The sequence below is a fragment of the Schistocerca cancellata genome, chromosome 4 (genome assembly GCF_023864275.1).
Source record: "Schistocerca cancellata isolate TAMUIC-IGC-003103 chromosome 4, iqSchCanc2.1, whole genome shotgun sequence".
Classification (NCBI taxonomy): Eukaryota; Metazoa; Arthropoda; class Insecta; order Orthoptera; family Acrididae; genus Schistocerca; species Schistocerca cancellata.
The window spans coordinates 752980404-752995307 of record NC_064629.1 but is presented as its reverse complement, the minus strand read 5'-3'; the positions used below and the strand labels follow the sequence as shown (position 1 = coordinate 752995307).

The 14904-nt window shown below is 37.6% G+C and overlaps 1 protein-coding gene across 1 annotated transcript in view; it reads left to right on the top strand.

Annotated features, from left to right (window-relative positions):
• The window catches only part of LOC126184403 (inositol 1,4,5-trisphosphate receptor), a 372462-nt gene that overhangs the window by 195523 nt on the left and 162035 nt on the right, over window positions 1–14904 (top strand). The window contains exons 22-25 of the mRNA XM_049926787.1: window positions 4562–4828; window positions 4954–5154; window positions 7293–7408; window positions 7526–7661. Of these exons, the coding sequence (XP_049782744.1) occupies window positions 4562–4828; window positions 4954–5154; window positions 7293–7408; window positions 7526–7661 (720 nt within the window). The remainder of the gene's footprint in view (window positions 1–4561; window positions 4829–4953; window positions 5155–7292; window positions 7409–7525; window positions 7662–14904) is intronic.

Sequence of the window (14904 nt, the reverse complement as noted above, 5' to 3'; positions counted from 1 at the left end):
AGATGCTGAGGCACCGAGAGGCGCAGCAAAAAGACTGTCGGGAAGTGAACTTTTGGCCAGTGAGACCTTTGCTAAAAAACACACGCACACACACACACGACTGCAATCTCTGGCAGCTGAGGCCACACAACATGAGCAGTGTGGCCTCGGCTGCCAGAGATGGCGCGTGTGTGTGTGTGTGTGTGTGTGTGTGTGTGTGTGTGTGTGTGTGTTTTTTTTTTTTCAACAAAGGCCTCACTTTCCGACAGTTTTGTTGTACCTAACTGCGACTCAGAATCTCTGCTATATGGTGAGTAGCAACTATCCTTTTCATAATATTGTGGCATTCCATCCTGAATTTGCCATTGTTTGAAATGGGTTGTACACATTGTTATATAACAAACAATGGTTTTCCAAATAGATATACATTGTGACATCACAAAATACTGTAAATACAAGTAACATAAATACATCTTATTTACGATTCTTAATACACACTGCCGCCTAGTGTTGGTTAGCTTCAAACAACTTCATGATTGTGTTATTCAGCTACCAGATGGCATAAATGTACACCTCCTATCATTAGTACAGATGTTTTATGGTTGGTTGGTTTGTGGGATTAAAGGGACCAGACTGCTATTGTCATCGGCCCCAGATGTTTATGTTACTCACTCACGTGTGTAGGGGCACAGATGACATGGTTGTGCATCGTCCCAATATGTGATTTTTCTAATTTAAATTCTCATCAATATGGACACCTAAGAATTTTGGTGTAGTTTACATCCTAGTAATACTTCTTCACCATGAGATACATTTATCATTGGTGTAGTGCCCCTATGTGTGCAAAATTAAATGTATTGTGTCTTTTTAAAATTGAAGGGGAGACCATTCACAGAAAACTGCTTAATGATTCTTTTAAGAACCTTCTTTAGTATTTCTTCTGTTGCTGTATGTTTGCTTGAATTGATTACAATACTAGTGTCATCTGCAAAAAGAACTAATTCTGCTTGTGTATATTAGATGGAAGATCATTTACATATTTGAGGAACAATGGCAGACCTATGATTGAGCCCTTGAGATCCCCGTATGTGATTTCTCTCCAGTCAGAATAATGTCCCTGAATACATTAGTTCAATTACTTATTTCAACTTTCTGCATTCTTGTTGTTAGATATGACATCATCCATGGGTTGTCCGCGCCCGGTAGCTGAGTGGTCAGCGCGACAGGAAGTCAATCCTAAGAAGGGCCCGGGTTCGATTCCCGGCTGGGTCGGAGATTTTCTCCATTCAAGGACTGGGTGTTGTGTTGTCCTAATCATCATCATTTCATCCTCATCAATGCGCAAGTTGCTGAAGTGGTGTCAAATCAAAAGACTTGCACCAGGCGAACGGTCTACCTGACGGGAGGCCCTAGTCACATGACATTATTATTATTATTATTATTATTATTATCATTATCCATTGGTTGTCTCTACCATCAGTCCCATAAAACTTCAATTTATGTAGGAGAATATTGCAATTCGCAGACTCAGATGTCTTAGATAGGCCACAGAAAGTACCAACTTGCACTATTTTGTTATTTAATGCTGGTAAAATTTGGTGAGTGAACATGTGAATGACTTTCTCAGTAGAGCAACTCATCTGAAATCCAAACTATGATTTATTGAGGATATTATCGTTGCTCACTAGCAGCACCATCTATTGGTTTTTGGTGTACTATGAAACGGACAGTACCATCTATTGGTTAGGCTCATTGGAATACTACGGTACAGATTAACACTACTAATTGCTGACAACATGTTTTACAGATGCAATAAATCCCCCCCCCCCTCTTGTTCTTTTAATTTTTTATTTTATACAGTGTGTATAATTACATTGACATGTCATCCCTTCCTTCCTTCCTTCCTTCCTTCCTTCCTTCCTTCCTTCCTTCCTTCCTTCCTCTCCCTCTGTTTTTACAGTATGTGTAGTTACATGGACATTTCATTGACACTTTTTTTAATATTGTTATTGAATACAATTTTCACAGCAGTGATGATATTCCTGCATTCCAAAGAACATCTTAGTAGAAGTTTAATGCTGGAAACAGGGAGCCTGGAAATGTCACTTTGTTTGCTTTATACATGATATTCGGTTGAGTACTTAATTTCTGAAGTCACAATGCTTTTGAATGGACATTTTTTCTCTTAGAGAACATATGTCCAAATGTAGCATTTGGTGAATTACCGCATCTGGAAAGAGGAAACATATTTGTCATTGTGTACATCCCACAGAATTGTCATGGAGTCATTTTTGTTAACTCTTTACATATCTTCCATATTTATTGGGAAACATTGCCATCAAAAACAGCTTTTAATTCCTAAAGGGATTATTGGGAATAACAACTTGGTGTAGTGACTTCCATCTCATATGAAATACTTCAGAAATGCCATGTTCCACCTGAACTGTTACTGAATGATTACATGTTTGTAGTCATTCATCAGTTAATTCATGTAAGTAAATAAAATGTGCACCAGCAATGATAAACCAATTCAATCATGGACATTCGTAAAATATGCATTTGGACCTGCCTAAATGCGAAGTGAAACAAGTAAACTGAAGATAGATGGATATGTAGTCCATGTTGATAGAACACAATTGCACTAGAACGAGACAGTCAAGAAAATTTCCATTTAGTCCACTCTTTAATTATTGTAGTCTCAGGGAGTCATATACATCTTTCAACTGCTTGAAGAGAATAAATATACAAAGACAGAATGCACAATATGTTATGGGTTTGTGAAGTTAACATCAGTGGTAAATAGGTTCTCAACAGATTTAAAATATTAACTTTGCAGGAGAAACTGATGTCATAGTTAAGTGAGGACAGCTGCTTCCCCCAACTTATATATTGTTTGAGCATCACAATATTAAAGTTCATGTAACACCAAGGTTTATGAATGATGGTCTCATTTATCATTCTAGTATGTACTTTACACTACATGCACGGGTCATATAAAGACAGTATTTTGAGGTTGTGCAGGAACTAAAATATGGCACTCCTGTGTTGCTTGCCAACAGTCAGAAACTATGTTTGCTTGATTTTAAATTTTGTACGAAATAATTTAAGTTTGTTTCGCACAGGTTTTCCGTGTTAACATAAATGTATTAAAACTACATTGTTGCTGTATCTGCTCTAATAATTACTTCTTGAGACACTAAAATGCCTGGTACTGCACCATATCTACTGTGCCTGACAAAAGAAAATGGTGCATCCAGAAGGGGAGGTGGAAATGAAATGAAACTTGAGAGGTTATGCAATGTTAGTTCAGTTATCACAAAATTGAATAAAATTTACAAAGAACTTGGCAGTATGAGCCCATTTATCAATATGACATTGCACCTCCTGTGGCCTGGATGCATCCCCTGACTCAGTTAGGAAGGGTGTCATAAAGCCTTTGTATCCTCTCCTGAGAAAAGTTGTCTCACAAATCCCACACATGTTCTATGAGGGACAGATCTGGGGATCTTGGTGGCCACAGAGTACCTCAGTATCAAGCAGAAAGTTCATAGGCACATGTGCTGTGTATGGATGAGCTTTGTCCTGTTGAAGAATGGCACAAGAATACTATTGCATGTGAGGTAATACAAAGGATGCAGAATGTCCATGGCGTACCATTGTGCCATCAGATTTCCCTCAGTCACTACCAACTGTGACCTGAACTCATACCCAATTGCACCCTATACCATGACACCAGGAGTAGCGTAACTGTGCCTCTCCAAAACATTGGAAGAATAAGACTTCTTCCAGAGTTGCCGCCATCCTCACTGACGATGGTCATTCGGGGAAGTGCAGAACCTCGATTCATCATAGAACACAATGCTATTAAGCAGCAGTATCTACTTCCTTGTCGCAGCACCACTCCAAATATAGCCATTTGTATTGTTGTGCTATTGACAACCTATGCATTGGGCAATAATTCCTTAGTCGCTGCTGTAAGTCTCCAATCAGTGGCACAGGATGATACAGATGTTGCAAGGAGTTCATTACTTGGTTTCGGATGGCAGAATCAGAAATGGAGGGGGTTACGATGTGCTTGACACATAATACAGTGATCCTTGTCGTGGTCAGACGTGGTGGACTGGAAGCTTAGAAACATGTACGTCTCCTCACATTTCCATACAGTCCTACGCTGGGACACTGTCTGGTCTGAATGCCCCACAAATCTGAATATTGCATTATTCAACCAGCCAGCCAAATGGAGGCCCACAGTGAGGGACATTTCAAATTCTGTGACTTGCTGATAGCAGTATCTCAAATGAGTATGTGAAATCACCATGTCCTTCCCAAAGATCAAACATCATGTGATGATGTGCGCTCCCCTGTATACCTTATACCTTACCAGGCCTGGTAACAGCTGTAAAGACAAATAGCACTAATGCACTATAAAAGGCATTTTTCCTGTTGAAGAGATTTGATATTCTAATCTTTTAAGTACCTGCTGATCTTTGTGTGTGTGTGTGTGTGTGTGTGTGTGTGTGTGTGTGTGTGTGTGTGTGTGTGTGTGTAACACAGCTAAAATATGTCAATGTTTCTGTTTTAGATCCTCATTCGAATGAACAAGCTGTGCACTCAGTGTTGTGCAGGTGGTGTGCTGAAACCAAGAAAACACGAGCAAAGGTTGTTGCGGAATGTAGGTGTCCATACTGTTGTCCTTGACCTCCTCCAGATTCCTTATGACAAAAAAGAGGATGTAAGAATGAATGAACTCATGAGATTGGCACATGAATTTCTGCAGAATTTTTGCCTTGGAAATCAACAGAATCAAGTTCTTCTTCATAAGCATCTTGATCTGTTCTTAAATCCAGGAGTAAGTGAGATTTCAAAATTTATTTATGATGTCACTACCAAAAAGCTTTGTCTGTTTATTTCTCTGCAAGTGATAAAAACTAGCTTAATTTTTCATGGCATTGGTAATTTAATTTTTTTTTTCAGATATTGGAGGCACAAACAGTATGCAGTATATTTCAAGATAACTCTACTCTTTGTAATGAGGTCAATGAAAAAGTGATACAGCATTTTGTTCACTGCATTGAAACTCATGGTAGACATGTTCAGTATTTAAAATTTTTGCAGACAATTGTTAAAGCAGAAAATCAGTTCATAAGAAAATGTCAAGATATGGTCATGCAAGAGGTAAGTAGTTTGTGTAATATCTGTGTTATTATTGCTGAACTACTTGATACTAACTGCTTTCTACGTTGGCTATAAAGAGATAGCTCTACTCCTCTTCACTTTGACCACACGTAGTACAGGTTATTTTTTTTCTCCAGTCCTTAGTCTTTTAAAGTGTATGGAGCCTTGTATTTTTTAATACTATGTAAACTTGTCGATAACACTGCAGCAGTAGCATTCTTCCAGTTTTGTTCCATAATTAATATGATTAGTTTTATCCACTTAAATTCTTCAGATAGTAAGTACTCATCCTCTTTGTCATCAACTAGAGGTGAAACAGTAATTGTAATTACCAACATTGTATTTCATAACCAGCTCTCTGTGAAATATGGATAATTGATTGAATAGTACAAGAAGGCAATGTTAACTTTCTCAAAGGAATGGGGAAAAGAAACGATCAAGAAACAAGTTAATTTAAACAGTTTTAATGTGTTGCTATAACACAAAAAGGCCTAGTTTTATGGAATAGTGCAGGCAGACTATAAATACATCAAAATGGTGACAATTAGGTCAGCATGAAAGTCAAGTATAGCATATTATACAGATGAACAAACCATCTTCAAGGTTGTGAGTCATGTTTTTCACACAAAGAATTGCTTCAGAATTGCAACTGAATTATTGTTCCCCTGAGAAATCCTCACCACCTGGTAACCCTGCAGTCAAAATTGGCTTGCATTGAGGTATTATGGCCATACAGTTGGAAAAAATTGCCAAAAATTCAACCCACAACAATTAAAAAAAAAAAGAAAAAAAAACTACAAAGTTATAAAGTTGAACCATGAAAATGATGTTAACAAAACATGTCGCAACCTCATTGGTCAGACACTCTATATGTCTTTAGACATAAGGACTAAAACACTTCAAAGAACAAGTGATGAGTGATGATGAAATTAGCTGACTGTTTTTAAAGCTGCACATCACACCAGTTAGTGGGAAAATATATGCTATGAAGAGGAACTTCATGCTTGTGGATTTGACTGGCAAGAACCCCACACTTGGCTGTTCTGTTTATTTATTGTACATGTAGTAGGAAAATATGTTTTGTTACTCTGTACGATAACTCAAATCCAGATATCGTCAGCTTTAAAACTAAGTGCTAAGTCAACATGTTGTGCAGCGAACTGTGACAGCTGCTGTACATTATATTTCTTGTACTGATATCATCATAAATTTTTTCAGAGCATATATTTTGAACCGTGAACTCTGCAATGTTAACTTGTAATGACACTGGACAGTCATTGGCTCTGTAATGACCACCTCTGGGAACCAGGATCCAGCTTTCCATCAACATGGACAGAGAGAAATGATTGAGAATTTTCTACAAATGACAGATAGTAGTTAAATTGCACACTTTCCACATGGCAGCTGGATTTTATGCTAAAAGCTCCATTTGTAAATTGCTGAATTTAGTACAATATGTTGCAGTAGCATTGAAATAAAGAGAAAGAATGAAGCATAAATAAGACATGAAAGTAACAATCATTCTAACTAGTTCTGAAGAATATGTTTGTAAAGACAGCATGGCTAATCCAAGTCTCCACAGTATCCTTTCTTTCAGGAGTGCTAGTTCTGCAAGGTTCGCAGGAGAGCTTCTGTAAAGTTTGGAAGGTAGGAGACAAGATACTGGCAGAAGTGAAGCTGTGAGGACCAGACGTGAGTCGTGCTTCGGTAACTCAGATGGTAGAGCACTTGCCCGCAAAAGGCAAAGGTCCCGAGTCCGAGTCTTGGTTGGGCACACAGTTTTAATCTGCCAGGAAGTTTCAGCATTATTATGTTAAAACTGCAGCTAATCGTTATTTGATTGGATAATAAAGTATACACAAGTATATCATTGCATTCTGAAAGAACTGTGAAATTAATGACACCAATATGCGTTCTTAGTTGATATAAAGTAGTCACCAAAGTTGCAGTTTGTCCTCCTCTTGAAGCTGAAATGAAGATAACTAAGCAGCACTTCTATTCAACCTATTGTATCTGACCCGTCATTGCTTGCCATTGTGTGTGTGTGTGTGTGTGTGTGTGTGTGTGTGTGTGTGTGTGTGTGTGTGTTCGTGTTCAAAATCGAAATATTTCCATGCTTATTCCTATTTTGTTCCCAGCTTGTGAATGCAGGAGAAGACGTCTTGGTGTTCTACAATGACAAAGCTTCATTTAACAACTTTGTGAAAATGATGAGATCAAAAAGGCACCGCATGGATGAAAGTGGTCCTCTCAGGTAATCCTTGAGTTTCAGCTGTTTTAAGCATTTAGTTTGCTACATATGTGCTAAATGCAAACCAAAGGAAATGGTGAACTGATAAGCATGTTCACAAGACAATTGATTTTTTTTAAGGTACCATGTGGAGTTGGTTAAACTTTTGGCGTGCTGTACAATGGGAAAAAATGTTTACACCGAAATAAAATGTCACAGTTTACTTCCTCTTGATGACATAGTGGCAATGGTGTCCCATACTGATTGCATTCCAGAGGTAAGTTTTGTAACTACTGCCTACATCATTCAAGGACTGTATTTATAAATTAGTTGCTCTTCAGTGTGATTGCATATTTTAGCTAGGTGTTCAGCCTCTCTCTATATCTTACAGTCCAATCTAATTGATCTCTGGCAAACATTTGCCTTTAGCGTAAATTTACAAATGTAAATGTGTTAATCATAATGTTTCGTTTATTCATTCTCTCTCTCTCTCTCTCTCTCTCTCTCTCTCTCTCTCTCTCTCTCTCTTTATCTATCTATCTATCTATCAATATCTATCTTTCTCATGTTTGAATGTAAATTCTTTATTACTTTGATTTAGGTTCATGACTATTTTTCATCATTTTACCTTTTTCTTTCAGTTTGATTGATGTCCTTTCTTTCTTTCTTGCTGTGAGTATTTAAAATATGTTTCTTTCACAGGCATCCCATCCCAAGACTTTGAAGTAACGAATTGAGGTTTTTGTGTGTCATTAACACCTATTGTGTTGTTGAATTTTATGCAGGCATGTTACATGTGATTCAGTTGTGTTCACTCCGTTTCCCAGTCCCTCTTCCCTGTCACTTTTTCACCCCTGCTGCTGGTTAATGACAAATTAAAGGTTAAATGTGCAGGGTTACAATTACTGAGCTACATGAAATAAAATTGTAATAACTTCTGAAAGGTTTGCTTTAGGACGTTCAAACGGGATCGTTGCCTGTAGGGCATGATGGGAATTGTATGGTTTGGTGTAGTGATAAAGCCTACTTTCATTCGGATGGGTTCATCAATAAGCAAAATTGGTGCATTTGGGGACTTAGAATCCACATTTCGCAATCGAGAAATCTCTTCACCTTCAACGGGTGACTGTGTGGTGAGCAGTGTTCAGTCACGGAATAATCAGTACAATATTCTGTGATGGCATCGTGACTGCCGAACGGTATGTAAAGGTTTTGGAAGATTATTTCATCCCCATTATCCAATGTGATCCTGATTTTGACAAGATGTGGTTCATGCAAGATGGAGCTCGACCCCATCGAAGCAGGAGAGTGTTTGGTGTCCTGGAGGAGCACTTTCAGGCCACCATATTCTCTGGATCTGAACACATGCGACTCCTTTTTGTGGGGCTGTATTAAAGACAAGGTGTACAGCAATAATCCCAAAAATCATTGCTGGGCTGAAAACAGCCATTTAGGAGGTCGTTGACAGCATCGATGTTCTGACATTTCAACAGGTTATGCAGAATTTCACTACTTGTGCATACTACATCATTGCAAATGATGGCAGGCATATTGAACATGTCACAACATAAATCTGAATCTCTGTAGTGTTGTGAAGTTTACATGTTGAATGAAGTGGGTGCACACCATAGTTTGTAACTAATGTACATTTTTTCTCCCCCTCATAAAGTTCAACAATTGTCACCGTGTAAGTAAGTCTTTGAGCATGTTGTCCTTCTCTTCTCCGACCAGAATCCTCCCTCCCAGCACTGCGTGTACCAACTTCTTTCCTCCCTATCACTCTTTTACTTACTCTCTACGTAGCAAGCTGTTTTTCCATCCTTCAGTGAATGTGGACTTGGGCTCTGAAGTGTGAATTTCCCCCAGTACTAATCTACTAGAGTAGATCTTATAATCTTAAAAGTTTAACTAAAAAATGAACAGTAATGATTGTATTTTATAGGAAAACAGTTTTAACTGTAGTATATATTTTGTAAGCATTGATTAATTATTTTCTTTAGCGGCAGAGGATGGATTTCATTGAATTAATTTTTGTATCTTGGTGTTTCAATATGTTGAGCTAATAGCATGCTGAATTTTTGTCAGTTGTTGTTTGCAGTACTGATTTTTCTTCATATATACTTTTTCTTTGTGATATTGTTAATAATTTTATTTCTTGGATTGTCCTATATTATCATTTACAGTATGTAGGCCATAATTTAAATGCTGATAATGCTCCCTGTGTGTGTGTGTGTGTGTGTGTGTGTGTGTGTGTGTGTGTGTGTGTGTGCGGGCATTATAAGCTGTAGAGACAAATGCCATGCGCTAATTCTTTAGTTTACTGTCATCATAATTGCTATCCTATTCATAACAGAAGTTCAGATGTTGATGCACTGTAGTATGCGTGTTTTAACAGCAAATCTGGAGCCTCAAAATTGACAAAAAATTCTAGAAAAAAATATTCTAATAACACTACAGGTGTCATCAAAATATTAGAATGAAGCCAGCTCAATATCACCTCATTCTTCATAGTTCTCCAAATGTGAATGTCAAGACAACTTAATAGAATGACGTCACATGTTGTGTGATAAATAGGGTCCAAGCAGGTGAACACTTAACAATGAGGTAGGCCACGCACTTGCATTGTTAAATCTTCAAGAACCCAGTGAAGTCACTTTTCTGAGTGTAGGAGACTAAAATATATGAAACATTGTTACCAGTGTATTACACACAAAGCATTTCTAGTTATAAGTCCGTAGTAACTGTTTCATTCTCAGCTTTGCCATTCTTTTAATCTGATACATAATGGAGCAGCATTCATTGCATAATATAGCATGAAGAAGTGACATAATGAACCAGTTCATGCAATATTGTAATCTGATTTGTTAATGAGTTAGTATGGTGTTGTTGTTAATTATAGGAGTTGCAGAAATCAGCAATGTGCTTTATTATAGCAGACGTGATTCCTTGTGGACATGTAGTTAGGTACATGTTCCAGATATCAGTAGCACAACTTCTTTCAAAACGGTGTTGAGCGAGTCTCCTTATACATGGTTTGTTTGCATGCTGGTCCTTAACAGATTACTATATAGCACACTAGTTTAACCCTCAAGTGGGCGCGCCGTTTTTTATAACATGAGCGGACGCGCGGCGTACTTTGTACAGATGAAAAGAATAGGTTTCCGTATGTTACCCAGGTAAGTCATGATCAAAATCGTGGTTAAATCTTAGTTTATTTAAAGCAGGAGAAGATAAACTTACATAATATGTAACTACTGTTTAATTAAACAATAATGAAATAAATTTTCACTGTAACTCTTTTTTGCCAAGGACAGCTGTTAAAGAGATAGTAATGACGCATTCGAACCATCAAGCAGTGCAGTTGCATCAGATCTTGGTCAGCTGCTTATTCGATCACTAATTATCTCGTAGACAACTGCCTCAATGTGGGATTATGTTGCTAGTTCATAACTGGGGCCATTTTTTTGAACTGATCGTAAATTTTTTCTCGCCTAGCTCGCATTGTATTTTATATTACTGATGATCACTTGGACGTACACTGACACAATTTATCGCTGTGTTACCTGAAGCAATACAGAAGGAATAGGTATAGGTTTGCAGTTGTGAAACAAAAATGGAACTGCACAAAACCATTATATTTTTGGTTGGCGCACTTTATATACAGGTGCACCCGCTTGAGGGTTAAATTTAATGAAGTAAACATACTGTGCTATCTGTGTTTCATTAAATATTTGTAGGTGGCCTACAAAAGTTGCAGGTATCTTCTGCGACCTAAGCAAAGCATTCGTTCAGTGAATCAGTCCGTGCTGCTCCGTAAATTAGAGAGAGATGGGATCAGTGGGAGTGCCCTCCAGTGGCTGACCTCATATTTGACAAACAGGAAGCAAAGAGTTATAATAACGTCTAACTCTGAAAATTTCTCATCAAAATGGGAAACTATCACACTAGGTGTTCCCCAGGGCTCGGTTTTGGGACAAATTCTCTTCCTGTTTTATACAGGGTGTTAGAAAAAGGTACGCCCAAACTTTTAGGAAACATTTCTCACACACAAATAAAGAAAATATGTTATGTGGAGATGTGTCCGGAAACGCTTTATCTCCATGTTAGAGCTCATTTTAGTTTCGTCCACCTACTCTCAATGGAGCACGTTATCATGATTTCATACGGGATACTCTACCTGTGCTGCTAGAACTTGTGTCTTTAAAAGTACAACACAACATGTGGTTCATGCGTGATGGAGCTCCTGCACATTTCAGTCGAAGTGTTCGTACGCTTCTCAACAACAGATTCGGTGACCGATGGATTGGTAGAGGCGGACCAATTCCATAGCCTCCACGCTCTCCTGACCTCAACCCTCTTGACTTTCATGCCATTCTCCAGGGCTGCATCAGCGCCTCAGGGATTCCATGCGACGGAGGGTGGATGCATGTATCCTTGCTAACGGAGGACATTTTGAACATTTCCTGTAACAAAGTGTTTGAAGTAACGCTGGTACGTTCTGTTGCTGTGTGTTTCCATTCCATGATTAATGTGATTTGAAGAGAAGTAATAAAATGAGCTCTAACATGGAAAGTAAGCATTTCCGGACACATGTCCACATAACATATTTTCTTTCTTTGTGTGTGAGGAATGTTTCCTGAAAGTTTCGCCGTACCTTTTTGTAACACCCTGTATACATGATTTACCCTTAAACATCAATGCAAAGTCAGTCCTATTTGCAGATGACACTTCAGTGCTGATTGAAAAATATAGCTCTGCAGAAATCACTGACTGTGTTGTAAACACATTGGATTCTCTGGAAGCCTAGTTTCAATTAAATGGTCTGAAACTAAACATTACAAAAACACAACTCATACAATTCAAAACAAAACAATCTAAACCAAGTGAGATTTATGCCCTAGATAAAAATGAGAAGATAGAACCAGGAAGCCCAGTGAAATTCTTAGGAGTAAACTTGGATGAAAACTTAAGCTGGCAGGCACACTCAGAATATTTAGTTAACAAACTAAATAGCCTTTCTTTTGCAATGGGAATGTTACATGATGTAATAGACATGGACAAATGAAAAATTGTTTACCATAGTTGCTTCGAATCTGTCATCAGATATGACATAATTTTTTGGGGTAATTCAAGTTATACGGTACAGATATTAAAACTTCAAAAAAGAATCATTGGGAAGATGTGTGCCACACATCTAAGAACCTCGTGTCATCCATTGTTTAAAAAGCTAAATATTTTATCTGTCCCGTCACTATACGTATTTGAAATTCTAATTTTCCTGTACAGTAAACCTGAACTTTTCAAAGAATTTCACTTCAAACACACTTACACAACTAGGGAAAAACAAATTAAAGTCCACACCGATTCTATGACTCTTCAATACATGAGCATGAAAATATACAATAAATTAAAGGGTTGTGATATTCTGAACATGGAAATTGGTCATCTAAAGAAGAAATTACATGACCTCTTAGTGGAGGAGTTTATGGGAAAAAAAATTGAACTGCTAGAAAATTGTTTGATAACTGTACTTGTTATTATTTTTAAACCTGTAAACTAAATCCCTAAAATTATATACTGACATGTCTCCAGAACAATAGGTCACATGATCTGAATATTGTATGTTATGAGATGAAATAAATCAAATCAAATCAAAGCAGGTTGTCCAGAATAAATAATTGCTGATTAAATTGAAAATTCAGGAAAATTCGGTTTGGTGGTATTATTATATAGAGGCTTAAATGCAAGCTTGAATTTATCTTTTTGTTCCCTGGCAATATGATTGAAAGGATAGATGGCTATTCACAATATAGTGGAAATGTTGCTTCACAGACAGGCACAAGAAGAAGACTGGTAAACAATAAGCTTTTGGCCAAAAATCCTTCTTCTGAATTGGACAAAACACACACACACACACACACACACACACAAATGTAACTCTCACATACATAACCACTGTTTCTGGGTGCCAGCGTGTGTGTGTGTGTGTGTGTGTGTGTGTGTGTGTGTTTGTTTGTTTTGTAATTCAGAAGAATGCTTTCTGGCTGGAAGCTTACTTGTGTACCAGTCATTTTGTTGTGTCTCTCTGCGACTTAGCATCTCTGTGACTTAGCATCTCCGCTATATGGTGCATAGCAACTATCCTTTTCATAATATTGTAATATTACATCCTGGATTTCCATTGTTTGATTTAATCTACCCTTTTAGTAATATTGTCATCATTCTGTCCTGGATTTTCCATTGTTTGATTTTCTTTTGTACACTCCTGGTTATTCTATGAAACACATATTCATGTAACATATGCTTATTGTATTTTAACATGAGGTCTGTCAGTGATGCACAACACCACATGTATTATCTGCTGTTGAAGATGGTTGAACACATTTGTGGCGTGCATTTGGAAGTTTTACAGTGCAATACACCATGATGCAAACTGCATGTCGTGTGTTGTCTACCACTGGAGTTGTATAGAGCATCTCCATGATACTTTCATGCTTATTAAATGGACCTGTGGTGGAAAGCATTGCATTTCTTTTGGATTTTCTCTATTTTGTTTTTCTGTCCTATCTAGTACAGGTTGTAGAACAAAAAGCAATATTCAATGAAAGGAAGGTTTTTAAGCTACCTCCTGTGTGGATTGACTACACTTCCTCAAGATTCTTCCAATTAATTTCAGTTTCATGTCTGGCTTACCTACAACTAGTTTTATGTTATTATTCCACTTCAGATTGATCCATACACTTACGTCTAGATGTTTAATGAATTTGACTGCTCCAGAGATTGTTCAGCAATTGTGTGATCATAGAATAACTGGTCTTTCTGCCTGTTTTTGCAAAATATGTTACATTTGCTTAGTTTGAGGGTGAACCGAATCCCTCTAAAATATGTTGATCCTCTGTAACTCTTCCTGCATTTTTCTGCAATTTTCTGCCATTGTGAGTTCTCTGTATACAGCAAGATCATCGACGAGCAGCCATATGGAGCCTTCTGATGTTATCCATAAGGTCATTTTACGTATACTGTGAATGGTAATGGCCCTGTAACAGTCCCTCAGGGCACATCTGAAGGTTTTTCTCTGTTAGGAATAAATTTGCTTGGAACTCTTCAGTCCAATTATAAAGCATGTTTGTTATTTCATCTACTCCTGTTTTGTTCAGTAGGCAACACTAAAGAATTGTATTAAACACCTTCCAGAAGTCAAGGCACATAGCATCAACCTGGGCTCTTGGTATTTACAGCCTTCTGGATCTAATGATGGAAGAAAAAGAACTGGGATTCACTATTTGCAGAAATCATGTTGATTCCTACAGAGGAGACTTTTAGTGTTTGTAAAGATCTGCACATTTTCCAGTTGCCTTTTCTCGAATGATTTGTTTTGGTTTATTTTCTATCCCACATTCACTTATTTCGACATCTATCATTCTTGATGTTCTTGTGACAGTTGGAAGCAGTAACTGCAGCATGATATTCCTCAGTGAAATGATTTTGCAGGAAAGAATGAAGTATTTCTGCCTTCTCTT